A 17,825-nucleotide genomic window follows, 5' to 3' on the forward strand; every position below is an offset into this window, starting at 1 on the left:
CAACACGGTTATTCATGGAAGACGTAAAGTCTGTTTGGGAAAGAAAAACTGAAAACCAGCAAACAAATATATTCCATACACAAAAACTCCGGTTAAACGGTTTAACGCTCAGGAGGAGGTATCACAAGAGAACCTGATTAACATTCAGTTATTGCAGTCTGTATATGGAAGCCTCATTTCTTTTCCTCGACAATGTTGTCTAGCATGAAGATCAAATTTCTACTGCAACACATTGGCAAAATCAGGATCAGGGTTATAGGATCTGAATATTCCCTTGCAGTTAAAATGCAGCTTCTAACCTGTGGATCATGGATCTGTCTACAGGCTCTTTTAGCGCTTCCGTGACTGAGAAATCTGCCTATTCTTTTCCGGGTACATTAGCACGTTTCCAAATTTCCTTTATTATATTTTGGCTAATTCAAACAGTTCAAATGGGTTAACTTATTTTTCTTTTATCGCTAAGGCATGGGCGCTTGTTTTTTTTTTCTGTTGGATTTTTAAGAAAATCTTTTGCACACCACTTTTACCTGCTATCTTGTCCGAGAAATAAAAGAATATCAATAAAACATTAAATGGGCGCACCGTGTTCTGCCTCCGTTAGCAACGTTCACAGTCGTCAAGCTTTATTTATCAAGCTTCCTATCTATATTTCTGTCAGAGACAGTGGCCTTTAATTTAAATGTTTTATTCTAATTACTATTCAAGCAGATGTTGATTTTCGTTTACCCTGAGCACGAAATGATAGTAGTCGAACATGTCGGATCGCTGACAACGTACAACATAATTACTTGAGGCTACGTATAGCTTTTTGAAAGACTGACTAGTAAAATACATATTATGCACACAATTACCGTTGGGTGTATTACAACAGTCAGAATTTTAATTTCTGAACCAGACGGACGTTTGAAATTAAGCTTTCTCTGCAAAACAAATTCTAAACTGCTATTTGACGTTCTACGATGGCAGCGCCTCCAAAATCCATTTTATTTCTATTAATTATGCCTTTAATTTTTGTCATCATAGCCGCACCAAAACTTTAAGACCCACAAGAAGTAGCGACAGTTTATAGAAACAAAGGAAGATAACCGCAGCCGAGGATGAAGGAAAAAACTTTAAATGATCTACTCAAAAGATATTGAAATATTACGAAATATCCAATTGTTCGTCATTTATCTTTCTTCCTCCACTAACATGCGCTCAGAAAAATTGAAAATTACCACTATTCATTGTTCCATGGAGCAGTTTATTGGCAATTCTATAGAAAGACAACTGTGTTGAAGTTAAATATTTAGAGGAGAGCCAATCACAAAGAGAAGGTCGAAACTTTTAAAGAGATGAAGAAGCGTACGTATTTTCTTTGTTTTCCCTTTTCTTTTCTTAATTAAACCGAATACCTAGGTTTAGAGATTAATCTTTCTACTTCACCTGCTTGATTCCCATATTATCAAAAATAAAGATAATTCTTAAGACTCCCGAATAATTCATCATCGCTAATGTAACGTGTTTGTCGGTTCTCGTCCGCATATTAAGAGATTACAGCCAATCATTCCCTATTCCTTACATCGTACTCTCTACGTTTACCCAGTTTATTTGTTCAAGGAAATTGTCTTTTGCTATGATAACCAGCACAGTTTTAGCCCTTCCACGGTTAATCAACGTAAAAGCGGATCAGTGAGCGTAGTTTCTAAGAGAGTAAATATTGTTTGACAGAAAAACGAATGAGAAAATGGGCAGGTGTACCCACACACTCCTCATATTTCCGTAAAGCTTGCGTTATGAGAATGATATTTCTTTGCGACATCTCTCTGTTATCAGCACGCCTTCTGCTCAGCCAAAGATCTTCCTGGAGGAACTTTTGATTGTTTTGACAGATCCTTTACGAAAACGAACAATATATGGGGTGAAAAACTTTTGAACAACTGATAACACCAATATTGAAAAGCAGATACGCTTCAATGTCTAATCCTCGTCCGACGTCGACAGGAAACGCTTAATTATTGCATAGCAACAAACGAGCGAGTCTCCAAGAGGTATAAAATAAGCGTGAAGCGAACCATATACTGACAGAATCGCGAACTGAACTGACATATATTAACTCGTTCCATCGTGCCAGACAGACAACGCGAACTTGAAACCATGGGAGAAACTGTTATTGGTTTGACAATATATCTCTTGTTCCTTTCATCGGGTTTGACCCAGCAGCAGTGGCATTTTAATTCAAGTGAAGTGAGCGTTTCTACGGCAACTGATTCTTCGGCATCACTATTAAACACCACAGCCACACCTCAAACTGCAGCACCTGAAGCAGCAGGTCCCCACACACCAAAATTCATCCCTAATTGTGTTCAGAAACTGTCCTGTCGCGATAAATGCCAAAACGAGTCAACAAATTGGGATGAACTTTCCGGTGACGAAGAACACTGCCATTGCGATCAGGCTTGTCTAAAGTACCACGACTGTTGCGCAGACTTCACAAAATTTTGCAAACCGGGCAATCCGGTCAACCAAGGAAAACAAAACACACGCTATACCTGCACAAAATTATCTACCAAGCCTGGCAAAAAGCAAGGAATTTTTATGATCTCTACTTGTGCAGAAGACTGGAAAGATGAAGACATGCGTTCCAAATGCTTGGCAGGATCTAAGAATGAAAATCGAACATTCACTTCTGCGAACATCTTAGAGGATATTCCAGTGACCTTGCTTTCCCATGTCGAATCTGGTCGTAGCTACAGAAATATTTATTGTGGTCTTTGCAATAATGTTTCCAGTAAGCATCTTCTACCGTTTTGGAATTTGAAATTTCGATGCAATATCAAGCCACCCTCGGACTACAACGCTACGCAAGCACTGGACTTTATGCTGAAGTATTGTCCAAGAAGGATCTTAGAACCGCATAAAGAATTTAAAATTCGGACTTGTTTACCTATGGTATCCACATGTTCCGCGTCCAGCCTAACTGAGCATAAAGACAAGTGTTTGAAAGGAATAAGTGGAGTGGTCTTTTCTGAAGCAACGTCAAAGAACTACAGAAACTATCGTTGTCTCCTCTGCAATGGATTAACAAAAAATAAAATGAAATGTGGACCACAAGAAAGCAACCAAGATATCTTCGATCCAAAATCGTTCGAAATTATTATGGAATTCATGTCTGATGGCTTCGATAAAGAAAAGCCAACACTAACCTCTGTTACCTCAACCTGTGCTACTGACAAAATCTTTGATCCACATTTGGAAACCTGTAGAGAAGGTTACTTTCCTGATCCTTCGTCTGCCATCCGTGACAAGTACCGCGTGAAGCTTTGGATGTACCCTACAGATGGACAGTTGAGGTCCGTGTCTCCAAACAAATTTCGCAAAGCCCTTTGTACACTGTTTTCATTGGATCCGTCACAAATAGACGAAATATCAATTGCAAAGGAGGATAGCTCTATCGCTGTAGTTTTCAATCTGTATGCTGGAGCTGCTTTCGAATCTTATGGGAAGATGGAACATCAAGAATCTCTAAACGTGTCTGCCCTCCTCAGTTTCAATCAATCATTTGAGATAACTATCGGAATCAAGAGATGGGTTGTCCTTCGGGCCACCCAAAGGCAATTAACCTGCGTTCAATCAGAAGAATTCCTCCCCGGAGAGTTTGATTTACTTCCTACAGGGGTTGCCTTCGTAAACAAAACTGGGCAATCCCTACCTCCAAACCGGTTCTTTCTTGTAAAGCATAACAACACTGCTAACGCATCATTGTTTGTATGCATTTCCAAATTTACTGTCAATTGTCCATTCGTGTTGCTTCCGGTTGGCAGTCCTGAATACAAGATATTTTACAACAAAAGTCTACTTCACATCACCACCGGCAGATTATACACAAGCGGAGAATACGATCTGGATAACAAAACTGCCTTGATTTGTACTAACTATACTAAAGTGAATTACACCAACTCTTCCGTCCAAGTGACTGACTCCAGTGGCACTAATGGCACAGAATCGACAAGTGTCTTTCTATGGTTCTTTACCATCGTTGGATTTTCTGTGTCAATTTTCACGCTGATTCTGACGATCGTGGTTCACTTCGTCTTCAGTGAGCTCAGGTCGCCTCTTCCAGGAAAAAATCTCACGAGTTTATGTGTAGCCCTCTTCCTCGCCCAATTTATGTGGCTGTTAGGTTCAGGGGACACTGACAAGCCCATCTTCTGCACTGTAATGGCGGCCGTACTCCATTACCTCTTCCTCGTGTCCTTTGCGTGCACTGCCATCATAGCCTTCGACACCCGCCGAACATTTTCCAGTCAGATTTCCAAAGCTCCAGGTCGCTCTATTGGGGGTCATAGCAAAAATCGTCGATTCTTGACGTACACGTGCATGGCATGGGGTGGTCCACTGCTATTTGTGGGTATCTGTGTCCTCCTTGATTACTTTCAAGTGGTCGACATCGGATATGGCAATGAAAAAGCCTGCTGGCTAGTTAACAACAATGCCAAGATTGTCACCTTCGCCACCCCCATAGCTTGCGTGCTTTTGTACAACGTTGCAGCCTTTTCCCATACCGTGTGGGCCATCAACACCACCCGGAAGCAAACCACCAGAGCAAAATCCGGCCGACAAGACCGACGAGTTGTCCTTAAAATATATGTCCGCCTGGTTACACTCATGGGCTTCACTTGGTTTTTCAGTTTCAGCGCCGAGTTCATCCACAAAGCTTTGATGTATCCCTTCGTGGTACTTACAACTCTTCAAGGAGTGTATATCTTCGTGGCTTTTGTCTGCAAGACCAGAGTACTGAAGCTCATGAGAGATTCATTTCCAAGGTCCAGGAAGGATGCATTGGCATCCACTCAACATACTGCTAGTACAGATTGCAAAAGCGTACCACCATGTCCCCCTTACAGATCGGAAACCGAGGAAACACATATGTAACACAAACTATTCAGTGCAAAACAATGATATACCATTGGACAATGCCATACTATGCATATTGCTTAGAGACCGTATTGTGGCCATATTATCTATCAACTTAAGAAATAACCAGTATAAACAAGTATCGGTTAGCAAAAGTACCGAGAATGTTACCGTTTAACTGGAAAAAAAAAAACTTGCAGAATAACGTAATGTCTTTGTTAGTAGAATACTCTGAGTAAATCGTGTTCACGCATTCTGTAGGAAAGCAAGATATGGGGAGAGTAGACGTCCATCCTTACCATTTCGAAAACTGAATTCAAGTTCCAAAAGAACAGAACTGGAACGTTGTGGGAACTTGTGACAATAATAAAACACCACGTTGGAGGTTAGTCGAAAACGGCGTTTCCGCAACCAGTCTCCCCTTATCAAGTCTTATGGCCGATCTCATAACTTTTAATTACTCCTAATGTTAGGAGCTGATATTACCACAAAGCTAAATTGGGTTCCAAATTGTTTTCGTTGTAACGGTAACCGTTTTCCACGAACCAATGATGTTTTGGCCTTTTTCGTGACTAAAACAAGTAAGGTGACGCCAGAAAGGATTGAATTTAGCCAGGAATGCCTGGACTAATTCAGCACCCTGAGGCTGAAACTGGTCTTTTGAATAAAAACTGAATACCCAGAAAGCAATAACTTTTAAACGGGAATGTCTTCTTAGTTGTTTTTATAAATATAATGCCCTCCCTTTCTTTTGACGCTTACACGGGCAAAAAATTTCTTAACATATCAAGTAATATTACAGGTGATCATTTAGGCCTAAAATGTTTCCGGTGTTAGTGGCTTTTATGCCTTCAGAGGCTAAATTGAGTTCTAAGGCGGGTTGAAACTATAATCGTTGTTAACGGTTGGAGGGGGCAGTTTTGTCCTTTTTGTAACCAAAATAGCACTACAAAGCCCAAGGGATATCATGGGCTATTCGAAAATTAAGGTCTACAATTGGTCGTTGAAATTTACACGTACAGTAAGTACGCACAAGGCAATCGTTTTTAAACTGGAATGTGGGTTCAGAGTGTCCCCATATAATGATACTAATACCCAGAAGCGCATAAAACGGTTTAAAAACGCGAGATAAATTATACAAAATCACAGAGGTATTTACAGACCATCGCTTGTTTATTTCACCGACGAAGCTGAGAATGTAACAGATTTGTTTTTCATTGATAGTAGCGATATATAAACCAATAATTACATTAACCAATAACAGTGTAAAAGCTTTCACGAAATATTATATATATATTGATTGAGCTTATTTATTTTTTGTTTGTTATGGTGGGCATGTAGATTCTTCAGTTCCTTTGTTATAGATTTTTTCCTCATCTTATAATTATGATAACGACACAGGAATCGATACTGAAAGTATGTATAAATATATAATGGTTTATAGCATGTGAGGTCAGATCTAAATAATTATTAAAGGATCATCAAAAAAAGAAGAGAAAAGTTCGATTTTAAACATATATGGAAGGAACTGTATTATCTGTTGTCATTTTAAACTCACTAAGCTGTTATATGCCTTTCTGCCTATATTGAAATTGGCCGCATATTTATGGTAGAAGTGATGCAGATGGTTGAACAAGAAGTGGAGAAAAGAAAAACGTATAATGGGAAAAAATAATGAGTAAAAATAAAAATGACTTTTCTGGTTTCTATTTTCTATATCCTACTTTCTGTATTCTACTTTTCTATTTCTGTGTTCTACTATTTTCTATTTCTATTTTTGAACATTCTGCGTCAGAGTGGAAAATAGAAATAACAGTGATGCAGAAATTTCATTTCTTTTCCCCTAATCAATAAGTTAACGAAGTGAATATTGTAATGGCGGAAAGTGCCACGGTTTCAAAATGTACAAAAGTTGATTATTTTCATTTCAGTGAAGGGAATGAAAAATTGAATTGGAAGAGCCGTGAAAGGATGTTCTTATGAGTTACGACAACCCTATACTTTCTTTGCGGAGTTGACAGGTATAATAGTTGCCACAATCGTGGTTTCATTACATTTTATTATTATTATTATTTATTTCCCCAAATCTAAGCATTTGTTTAGTTAGAAACTGAAAATGAAATCGGTCGCTTTCAGTGATCATTTCTAAATGTTGATCTGCCTCAGCAATCGCTTTTGTGTTAAGTCATGACTGACAACGTGACAACCTCGTTCCCAGAGTCCTCTCTCCTCCTCCTTTCTCGATGATGGAAGAGAGAGGCCCTGGTAACGAGGTTGACAACGCGAGAGGCTCTGGCTAGTCCATACAGTTTCATAGATTGTGGGAACAGAATTCTCTGCTATTCATCCTGAAATCAATTCATCGTTCTTTGTGCTAAAAAATTATGAAAAAAACAGTCTTCACGTTTAATTTCCGCATCAATAGAGATATCTACTTCCGCTCGAGTTCCAAGAATCCTTGACTACGAAAGGTGAATAAATAATGAATCTCATTGTTTTGATCTCCAAACAAAATCATTTTAAATTGGCGCAAATTTAACCTTCTATGGTGTCCGTGGTATTTGCTGTTCAAGTGTTGAATCAATGCCTTTTTTGTAACGAACAAGGTTTGGATAAATTATTACCTAAAAAATCTACTTCCGCTGACTGATCGATTTCCGAGAATCGAAGGGAAGTTTTGGAATTCATTCCAAGAATTCCCCGGATCGGTTGTATAAAGGCAGCAATTCGTGGAACACTTTAATCATTTATTTGGAAAACACCTTCGCTGAATGCGAAGTTTCTGTTTTTGCAAAGACGCCAAGAGAATATATACAGCCAGTTCAAAGCGACGTCAGCAGTTTGTTTGACGAGAAATGTAGGTGAACATTTTGGGCAAATGATGAAGTGCCCCAGTTGTGGGAACAACGAATTGCAACAGCATCATCGGTTCTGCTGTCAGTGTGGCTGTAGGCTTGACGACAAACCTACAGAAGCGTCAAAAGTCTCGTCTTTGCCGGAAGACATTTCCCCACAGGCTACATCTCAGGTGAAGACTTCAACTGCACTGCCTGCAGGTAAGTTGCAGCGATTTTTGCTTGAAACAAGATCATGGCGGCAGATTTGAGTCAAGTTTGCTGTGATAAAAAGCATGCTCAGACGGGATCAGTCGCGCCAGAGATTTGGATTATATTATAAAGAAACTTAGTTTCCGCGGGCGAAATGTCAAGTTAAATGTTCGTAACACTGAAAAAGTTCCTTTTGTTATCGGAGGAAAATGCGTCTTTTTTATAAAGTGCGAAGCGGGAGTAACCTTGGGAATCAGAAATCAGAAATTCGGGGAAGATTACCTCCCCTAAAAGTTTCTGCGGCTTTAATTTGAATAGTCACCTTTTATAATTACGCCACTGTTTGGGGTATAGAATAGTAAATCCGAGACTGCGAGTGTGCGAGACCCTTGTTTTAAAATCCGAGATCGAGAGTTCATTGTTTCGATCCGTAATTTTCGAGCCCAAGACTTTACCTAAAATATCCGAGCCCGAGAGTCCGGGAACTTCTGAGTGCTGGACAATTTAAGTCGATAGTACCAAAAAGAAGGTTGCCATTCTTCATGCATGTGTTCGATGATCATCGCATGACTCGCAGAAATAGACTTGTCTACAGCCTTTGTTCTCTTGCTCGACAGTTTGCGAGACTTCATGATGATCCAAATTCTGCGAGCGCGAGATTTCGAGACGCTAACTTTACCGAAATTGTGAGAGTTCGAGACTCATCGTTTTCGACAGACCATTCTATACCCTTGCTGTCTACAACAGTTCAGCTGACAGTTTTTAGGGTTAGATAAGCAACGAACGATATTATTTAGGTCTTATAAACACTTCTTTATACTATTTAGGGTTAAGCACTGATTATGCATACGTAAGCTTTTATTTGTTGTTATGGCAGATGTTTGACATTATAGGACTTTCATGGATTCGACGTTCGGCAAAATACCCCCGCCGATGCACAGATAAAAAAGGCAGTCGAGAGCAGATCAATCTGTATTAGTTTATACAATTTGCCTTTTAAAAAGACGATAAAATGATCCATTGGAGCCAACATTGTAAGTATTTTACTGAGTAGGTAAATATTCTCGTTGGAAGTGTTGAATTGAAACAAACTTGTCACGATTATTGTATGATAAGCACCTTAAATTCGAGTTGGAACTAGATAAAGGTTGTGAACAAACATTTGCGAGATGAGTTTGTATTCAGCTCACGAGATGTCAGAAGTAACTGCTAGTCAAATCTGACTTAAACGCATATTGGAATCATGAAAGCAGCACAGTATCTTAGTAAGTTATTTTCTGTAGTTTTTTTTTCCTTAAGGAAATATTAGGGAAGAAAAGATTTTCTTATAATTAGCTGATCATCACCGAATACTACACCGATTCACTGGACCGTAGTTCACCAGTTCCGCTTTCAGACATTGAATAAAAATTATTTAATTTATATCGGCGCCCTTTCCACGTCGTTTTCTGTTGCTCTACAGTTGTCACGATTGTTTTAGACATTTCTCGAATATACCTTAAAGATTCTAAAAAGTATGTTAAAAATTGTTCTCGGACTTGATGATCTAAATGGAGACTAATTTAACTGTACCAGCTGGATATTTTGTTTTGAGCTCACTAAGATTATGCCCCATATCGGACGGGTAAATTTTGTTAACGAAGAAATACCATACTGGGCAAGTGTAGACAAAAATGCATGACAACTGGGCTGTTACTTTAACCCCCACCGCTTCCAAAACCGAAAGTAAGTGATGCATGTTTGAGAATGGGAAACTCTTAAGGGCTCGAGGTATTTATGATAAAGCTGAGAAAATGTCATCAGGGAATATTTTGGGGAAATGTGTTTCAAAGAGGACAAATTTCAGTAGCGAATATCATAGGGGAATAGCACAGGAAGCTATAAGTAGTTGGGAATCATGCATGAGATTATCAGGATTGGAAAGTTAAAAGGAAAAATTAAAGGGGAGGTTGATATAGGGAAGTAGTGCAAATTTCAAGAAACTGATATTGTGGGTAAACATTATAGGAAACTATAATAAAGAGCGAATTATCGTAGTGATTTTCAAAGATATTGTGGGGAAAATTAGTTATAGATAGTAATATTAAAGCAACTGTTATAGGAAGGTATTCTGTTGGAAAATTTCTGTCTTAAATTACGCCAGTTGAATGTTCACAATAGGAATAAGCAATCCCAGAGCTGGTACCATGATTAACTATATATTGGAAGGAAATAAACTTAGACTGTATGTAGGCCATCAGTCAATTTAAAAGGTAGATATTTATCTGATAGAGGCCAGTTATAATTATGACATCAGTTGCATGCAATTGCTACGATTCTTGCTGTCATCCATGTAATATCGATTTGTCACAAAATTAATTTTCTTATAGTACATTCTGCCAAGCTGTTTTTGCGTTCAATTCTTCCCACACATACCCACATTTGCTAACACGACTTATAAAGTTTACTTTATGCCTTTCAGAGTAGCCACCAGCATTAAAAAAAAAAAAACGTTTTCGTCACGCACTCTCAACACCGCCAACCCCCATCCCATCCCCACCCCCGTGCACTCGAAACAAACACACTAATAAGCCATTTCTGAGTTGCTTTAGACCTCACTATGAAAGCGAGGCCAGGTGCAAATTTTTTGTATTATGAGAATTAGTTTTCATTCATATGCAAACAAAACTAATTTTCATATGAAAAGCTTTGCACTTAACCTCGCTTTTATAATGAGGCTCACAGCAACTCGGAAATGGTCTATTTGTCAATTTTTTTTAATCAAATTCAGTCCTTATTCCTCAGCAGTACCATTGTTACCGTTGATCAAAAGACTGTATTTTTCAGGCGTTTCACTTGATTTAGCCACTTGCAAAATATTTAAAGAAATTTTCTGTCCCATGTCACATTTGCCTTCTTTCAGATTCAGCCGAAAAGACCATTGTTGGCAAGGACTGTAGTTTGTGAGATTAATGATATCAGGGACACTGGAAATTTAATCAAAATTTCATTGTCGGTTTATCTAACGGAGATACGAATTCACTCTTCAGATGGCAAACCTTCCACCGAAAGCAGCCTGTTTTCTAAGACGAATCCCATTGGAGACGATGAGAGACAAGAATTTGAAGAAGGTGATAAAGTGATCAGTGATCCAGAAACAAATGCCGGTGGAGACCCAAGTCAACAGGTACCTGACCAAAGAGTCCCGAAGGTGTGTTCGGAAAAGCAAGAAGAAATCCGTTCGACAGACGGTCGTTGCAAAGCCAGTGAAAAAACGATAGCGGCAAGTTCAGACCCGGACTCACTTCTTGCGAAGATTAATCATGGTCAAAATGCTGAGAATATGCTAAAACGAGAGACCACTGCTGAAAGCATGCCACCACTTGGAACGTCTGAGGTACGTACTACAAGAACAAATTCATCTTGTCTAAATGTTTTGGAAGGAACTTTGATAAAGTCAGTATAACGTCAGATTTGGAAGCAACTTATTTTCTGGCTAAAGAAATTTTAACGTGCACAAAGAAACATACTTCGGTTAGAACGATCTTTAATTTAGCCACATCATATCACTGAGCGTGAACAATTTAAGACTAGCGAAGAAGGGGGTATAAAATGAAACTAAAAAGAGTGAACATCGCTCCGAGTTTTTCATTTTTACAGCGTTTCATGGCTTCTAAAGTCCAAATAAGATCTCATTCCTGTTGTGATACTATTTCTTACACTGCTGTTTTATAGAAAGTACATTGAATTGACGACTGCAATTTTCTTCTAAATTCAGATACCGAAAAAATCTTGGACTGAAGATAAGAAACCAAACGAAAGGGTACAGAAGGAGGAAACACCAGCCGTAGAACTGACGTGAGCTATTTACTTTTTGACGCAGTATACATGCTCTTCTGTCCCTAATTTTGCAAGTAATAGGATTTGTCTGACTATAACTGACTGACTGACTGAATAACGTTCTGACTGATCATGACGGAGGGACGGATGAACTGATCGACTGACTGACCTACTAACCATTAAGTAATTGGTAGATAAAGTAACACTGGAACCACTGCTTGTTTCCCAGGCATAGGTGCTTGTGAGAGATAGATCGTTTGTTAGTCTATTGATCATAGAAAGAGGTGACTGAAGTGTGATTGCGAAACAACTGGTGCAATTGTTACTGTCGCGTCGTTGATATTGTTACTCAACTTTCAATAATAGAAGCAATAACAAAAAATTGACAAAAATGTCATTTAGTTATGAAATGGCAATAAATTGTTGATAGCATAAGGTGACTGTTGGTCCGAGCAATGAATTGTCAATAACTCACAATGAGAATTGAAAGTTTATTTTGCATTCACTCTTAGGGCGTCTGCTGAAAACAGTTCGGCAGGTCCTAAAGTCTGCGACTCTTCTACCACACCAGCTGGAACTAATATCAACAACGATAAAACTCAAATTCCCTGTAGAAATGACGAGAAAAGCAAGGGTGGATTTGCAGGTACAGCTCAACAAAATGAGGAACTGACGAAGGTAAAGCAACCTACAGGTGACGTAAATGGTGTAGTACAACAGGGTTGCGCAGGGGAAGTCACTCCTGATCAAAAGCCTCATGAAGATGGGAAGGATACGCCGTCGGTTGGTGCTGAAAATAGAGGAGATGCTGCTCAGGGAAGTACTCAAGAAAGTACACAACGAGATGAAACCCATATAGATGTGAGCTCGCGACCTAATCCTGGCAACAAAGCTCTTATACAACCACCTGTTAAGACAATAGACGGCGCACACATCAATGGTGATCCTGGCTTGCTAAGCGAAAATGCAGCTGGTAATGTACCATCAATTGAGAGAAAGGAACAAAGCGAGCTTAAATTTAATGATGGCAGTTCAGTAAAGCATCCTGTGAATGATGGAGACGGACCAGCAAATGGAGCGCCAAAAACTGTTGAAAACAATAGCGATACTGCACAAGGGGCATTACATCACGGGAGTGGTACAGGAGGGCAGAACTGTGTTACTGTTATTTTTCATGCGTTGCTAACACCAACCTTTACGGTTAACCTCAATCAAGGTTATAAGGTGGTTCTGCGTGGAGATAAACCCTTTTCGTGGAAAGCAGGGAAGCAACTCCAGATGCGCGTTGTGAGGTAGGTTTGCATTTCTTTCAATGCACTTATTATATTTCACTCGTTGTTACGAAGGTTATTCTCTTCCGCTTTATTATTCGACTTTCATCTTCTAAAGCTATATGACACCTCAAATTTCTAACCTTCAAATCTCTTTTTAGAACGGTTCCAAATGGTTATTATTTGCTGGAAGGTGAAGCCAAGCTAAATCTTCAAGAAGCCAAACAGAAGATTGCATACAAGTACGTCGTCGTACGGTCCCAAGGCAAGGATCTTTGGGAGTGTCTCATTGGAGTCAAACCTAACGTGTCTGCCCATGTGAACCGCTCTCTTAACATTCCCGAGAAGTCAGTTAAAAGCAATGGTAGGTGCATTGACAGACTGCAACTAAACGTCTGTAATACAGCGTAAATTTTAAGCACAACATCTAGATATTTAAGATAGAAACAGATCATAACCTTAAGAAAGGCTAACGGAAAAAGGGATTGCTTTGCAACAATTATGATGACAGTATTTGCCTTGTCTTCAACTCGTTTGAACCATACTATTGGCGCTATTGACGTAAAACAAGGAGAAACTTATTTCGCAAAAGGATTTTAAGCAAGGGTTAATTTTTTTTATCTTTTCATTCTTATAGCCACATGGCATCAGTATGACGATGCCATCTTTAGTCAACCCGGATTTTGGGATTCACTTTGGGGAACCGTCGTTCAAGATCCTGCAGAAGGCCGAAGATTGGCAATGCTGGTTATGCTTCCCGAATGGGACAAGATCTCACTTGTAGAGGGAAGGGACCATATGAAAGCTCATGCTGCCTTGACAGAAATTAACGGAGTAGTGTACTGCATGTCAAATGCTGTGGTCGAGGATGGAGGTTATCATTTTCTTCGCATCCCGTGGGGATTCAATGCCACGGAGGTTTGTACTACAAGACGTTTTTGTTATGGACCTTCTGTAACCTTGTAGGAATGTCGGAAAGATATTTATAATTTCTGATTGCTGTTTTGCACCCAATAAGTTACCATTTCCGTTTTTCTCAGAAAACATCTTTAAATGGTTTTCGTGAAATCTACGAAAACATCTGCCTACCAAGGTTTTGATTATCCCGGGGAAAAAAATGACTTCAATAGAATGGAGGAGTGCGTGTACAAACTGTTATATCCAATGCCTGCACAATTCAACCGTTTGGCCGTTTCATTGTTAAGGCAGGAAACGACTTATTTTGTCAGCCATTTCTGCGACACCGGCTTCTTCACTCGTTAGGCCGTCAGTATGGCGACCGGTGCCCACTGTTTCTGATTTGGAAGAATAGACTATTCGGGGCTGTATGAGCAACCCAGGTCAAGTGTAAGCCTTTCTTGAAACAGGTTTCATTTGTATTTGAATGAATACTTTTTTATTGTTCCCTTTCAGAAACTGAGCATCGTGCATGTTGACATTTTCTTGTTAGAACTACTGTCAAACAATTGTGATTTCATTACTGTGGAACCCCGAGATATGACCACCACTTTATTCAGTACGTGGCCCGAACAAAAACTCGCTCGTTTTCGTATTTGAAGACCTCGTTCATCAGACCACCTTTTGGAGTCATTTTCTTCATATAATAACCCCGTTTTTACCAAAATATGAAACACATGACAATGCGGCTTTCGTGACAAAACATAGCAAACAAATATTGCCAATATTGTAGGCTATCTATCGGCATACGTTGACACTACCCCTATGAGCAAATTTCCATGACCCGTCTATTGCCATGAGGCCATGAGGAAACCCACTTTAGACTGTACAACTACTCACGTTTTAAGATATACAAGAGACATACTGCGCTGTGTATCATGAATTAAGGTTAACTAAATTTAATATATGTAACATGTCTACCTTTTAAGGTACTTTATGAATACCTCTTTCCGAGGTTGAACCGGAATGTACAAATCCTAAGAAGCCAGGACGAAGACGAAGATTGTCAAATCAGGCGATTGATTACTTCTTCAGTCATTGCATCCCTTGTTGTTTGTCATCAAATGAAATCTCTTAGTGATATCGACGTCAAAGGTCTTTTAGAGTGTCTCTGCTTAAATGGCAATTCTGAGCGAAAAATGTGTGATGGGTTTGAAGCTATTAAGAGCCACTTTCCGAAAATGGAATATCTAAGGTGAGACACCATATCTTGTTATTGATCATAATTTCACTCGAGAAAAAAAAAGCCCGGCAATACCCCAGGCCCCTTTTGTTTGCGGATTTTGGAGATTTATTTTGGTCCGGGACAAATCCTTACTTTTATGCTTAAAGACATCTACCATCAACCATTCTGTGAGGGGGGGAACCCGGGTAAGGAAGGGGATTTTACTTTACCCCTCTTTGAAGGGGACACAGAACAATCAAAGTTAATTGCCCCTCCTAAGAGAGTTATTACAGAAAAAAATTATGAACTTCATTATTAGCCAATTACAATCTGTGTTCTGCATCATCTTCGCGCAACACATCTCAAGAGCTGTGGAACCAGTATACCATGTCTCACATATATTGTACTACATCATTGGATGGATTTGCATGACAATTCCTGAGGTGACAGAATTCGCAATCGTCGAGTTCTTCAGAGCACCCAGCCCAAGAACAGCGCAGGAAACTCTATGTACAGTCTTCTGTTTACTCTTCATTTACGACTATAACATAGCTTGTTGTTTTACAAAGGCCCCCACTTTCTCTGCAGGGTAAAGTCAGGAAACTAACCAGCGTAGCGAGGGCTAATAAGGAAGCAGTTGTGGCGTATAATGTATCAGGCTAACTGACATATCGCGACAAACTGAACTTCACGGTGTGATACCTCACTGTCCGATTGGTTGGCCAGCTTATTGACTCACTAACTCAGCGAGTGACTTGAAATTCGTTGAATTAGTCCTCTTCTATCAAACTGAACATCAACTGTTCATAAATGATAAGTTTGAATCTAAGTTTCCTTAATTTTACAGCACGTTGGCCAACTGCTTATTCCAGCTTTTTGATTATGTCATCAACAATCGCCCTGAAATCGTACACTGGCTATTTGCGGTTCCATTGCTTCACTTCCTTACGGGGACAGCCAAACCATTCTCCTCTGACGCTCTTCCTGCAGCACCCACTTCAGTTAAAGATAATTCGTGGTGGGGAACGGAAGACATGAATTTCAAGGGTGTTCGACGACGGGTTGAACATCTCAGGTAGCATTCTTTAGTTAAACCATATTCAACTACTCGAAACGGAAGGTAGTCAAAAGTGGCTAGATTATAATGAAGCGTACATGATTTCTTCGCCACACAGGTCAAAAGTAAGCTTCAGTAAGGGAATCGTATTTACTTCCAAGGGAAAACTTGTGTCCTGGTCAGTAGCAGAAGCCTGGCTAAACCATGCAACATTAAACATGGAAATTCAGTTCACCGATCGCGCTAAACCAGAGTCAACTCTCGCCTTGCGGACACGTCGCTATTACGTACACCCCGATAATACGGACAATAGCTAAATCCCCGGCAAAAATAAATTTCAGACGTTTGACTGAAAAAAATTCCCGCTATTACGGACTCTCGCTATTGAGGACACCAACTTGCGGCCGTGAGGGTGTCCGCAATGAAGAGAGTTGTAAAAGTTTACAGAGCCACTCTCAAAACTGGTCATGTAGGGTGACCTGTTTTTTACCAAAAGCGCAAGTCGATGAAGTGACGGCTACCTACTTAAAACAGTTCCGCTGCTGATATATTTGGATGTGTTAGGTACGTTTTCACGAATCCAAGAGGTAGGCTACACTAATTTATTTTCGTTTTCTTCTGGGCTCAGTCCTTCCACATTACAATTATATCGTAACACCTGTGTTTACAAAGATAAACTTCGGAGAATACGGGTGCACTTGCTCGTCTCCAAACTGAAATTCCCAAAAGCCTAGCTTTGGGCATTTCGTTCTACTTGGGGCTCTTCAAAGTTTTATATTTTAAATAAATAGATCACTAAAATCCTATAATATAATTAAAATTACCAAATTTAAACAAAAAGTATTTCAAATGTAAGCATTTTTATGACCATACCGGTGGTTGATAGAAATGACATTTATAGCGAGTGTTTTACTATTTCAGCAACAGTTCGCCAGCTCATTTTCTTCGTCAGCTTTCTCCCATGTTTGAGATTGATCCTTTATTCAAAAGAACCTTTCTGCTGACACTTCCGATCTGTGACATCGCTAAGTTGCAAAAGAATATATTTGCATTGCATGAAGTGTGCTGGACGCTCACGCGAGTTGTGGTTGAAAGAGACACCCCTTATTTGTCTAAAGAAGAGGTAAGGTGCTGATAAAAATACTATTGAAAAGATAAAGACGTTACCCATAGAGTTGTAGAGTTGTGACAGTGATGACGATAGGGCAGCATAATGCATGAAAATTATACAGCTACAAACCGTACTAAATTACGGCGACGATGTTGAGCTTTAAAACGCCGATTTGAAGGCCGAGCTAATTCGGGAGTTTAATACTTGTGTTGTGGTGTTATCGGAACACCAGTGGCTTAACCTGAGTGTAATCCATCATTTATCTGGGAAATAATTTTACTTGATCCATGCTGAACTAACCTTAGGCAGTAGCCAGTCGTTTGGGGCTGCCACTGATATGCCACTAAACTCGTCAAAAAGTGCACTGAAGAGACTTGTTAAGTTAACTAATCTAACGCACATACATCTTTTGTGAATGATAAATATACCCCAGCGAAGTGGGATATAGGTAACATGAACGGGACGTAAAAATGTCGTAAATCTGTTTCCTAGAGTGGGAATC

General features: G+C 39.6%; 3 protein-coding genes across 5 annotated transcripts in view; 2 read left to right on the forward strand and 1 right to left on the reverse strand.

Moving 5' to 3' along the window:
* The window catches only part of LOC146478983 (TNF receptor-associated factor 2-like), a 255,231-nt gene that overhangs the window by 230,373 nt on the left and 7,033 nt on the right, over positions 1-17,825 (reverse strand). The gene's annotated exons all lie outside the window — the stretch shown is intronic.
* Positions 1,612-6,413, forward strand: LOC146478998 (uncharacterized). Its single transcript, XM_085111195.1, has one exon. The coding sequence runs from the start codon at positions 2,137-2,139 to the stop codon at positions 4,912-4,914; it is 2,778 nt and encodes a 925-aa protein (XP_084967321.1). The 5' UTR covers positions 1,612-2,136; the 3' UTR covers positions 4,915-6,413.
* LOC146478999 (E3 ubiquitin-protein ligase rnf213-alpha-like) overlaps positions 7,463-17,825 on the forward strand; it is a 73,064-nt gene continuing 62,701 nt past the window's right edge. For all 3 annotated transcript variants that reach the window (XR_014864980.1, XM_085111200.1, XM_085111201.1), the window contains exons 1-9: positions 7,463-7,952; positions 10,973-11,319; positions 11,701-11,780; positions 12,275-13,054; positions 13,195-13,397; positions 13,671-13,951; positions 14,920-15,185; positions 16,003-16,230; positions 17,134-17,335. Coding sequence is in view for 2 of the 3 variants with exons in the window: in XM_085111200.1 (XP_084967326.1) it covers positions 7,775-7,952; positions 10,973-11,319; positions 11,701-11,780; positions 12,275-13,054; positions 13,195-13,397; positions 13,671-13,951; positions 14,920-15,185; positions 16,003-16,230; positions 17,134-17,335 (2,565 nt within the window). In the remaining variant the exon portion in view is untranslated. The remainder of the gene's footprint in view (positions 7,953-10,972; positions 11,320-11,700; positions 11,781-12,274; positions 13,055-13,194; positions 13,398-13,670; positions 13,952-14,919; positions 15,186-16,002; positions 16,231-17,133; positions 17,336-17,825) is intronic.

This window comes from Pavona decussata, unplaced genomic scaffold (assembly GCF_977016875.1).
Source record: "Pavona decussata unplaced genomic scaffold, jaPavDecu1.1 SCAFFOLD_61, whole genome shotgun sequence".
In the NCBI taxonomy this organism is placed as follows: domain Eukaryota; kingdom Metazoa; phylum Cnidaria; class Anthozoa; order Scleractinia; family Agariciidae; genus Pavona; species Pavona decussata.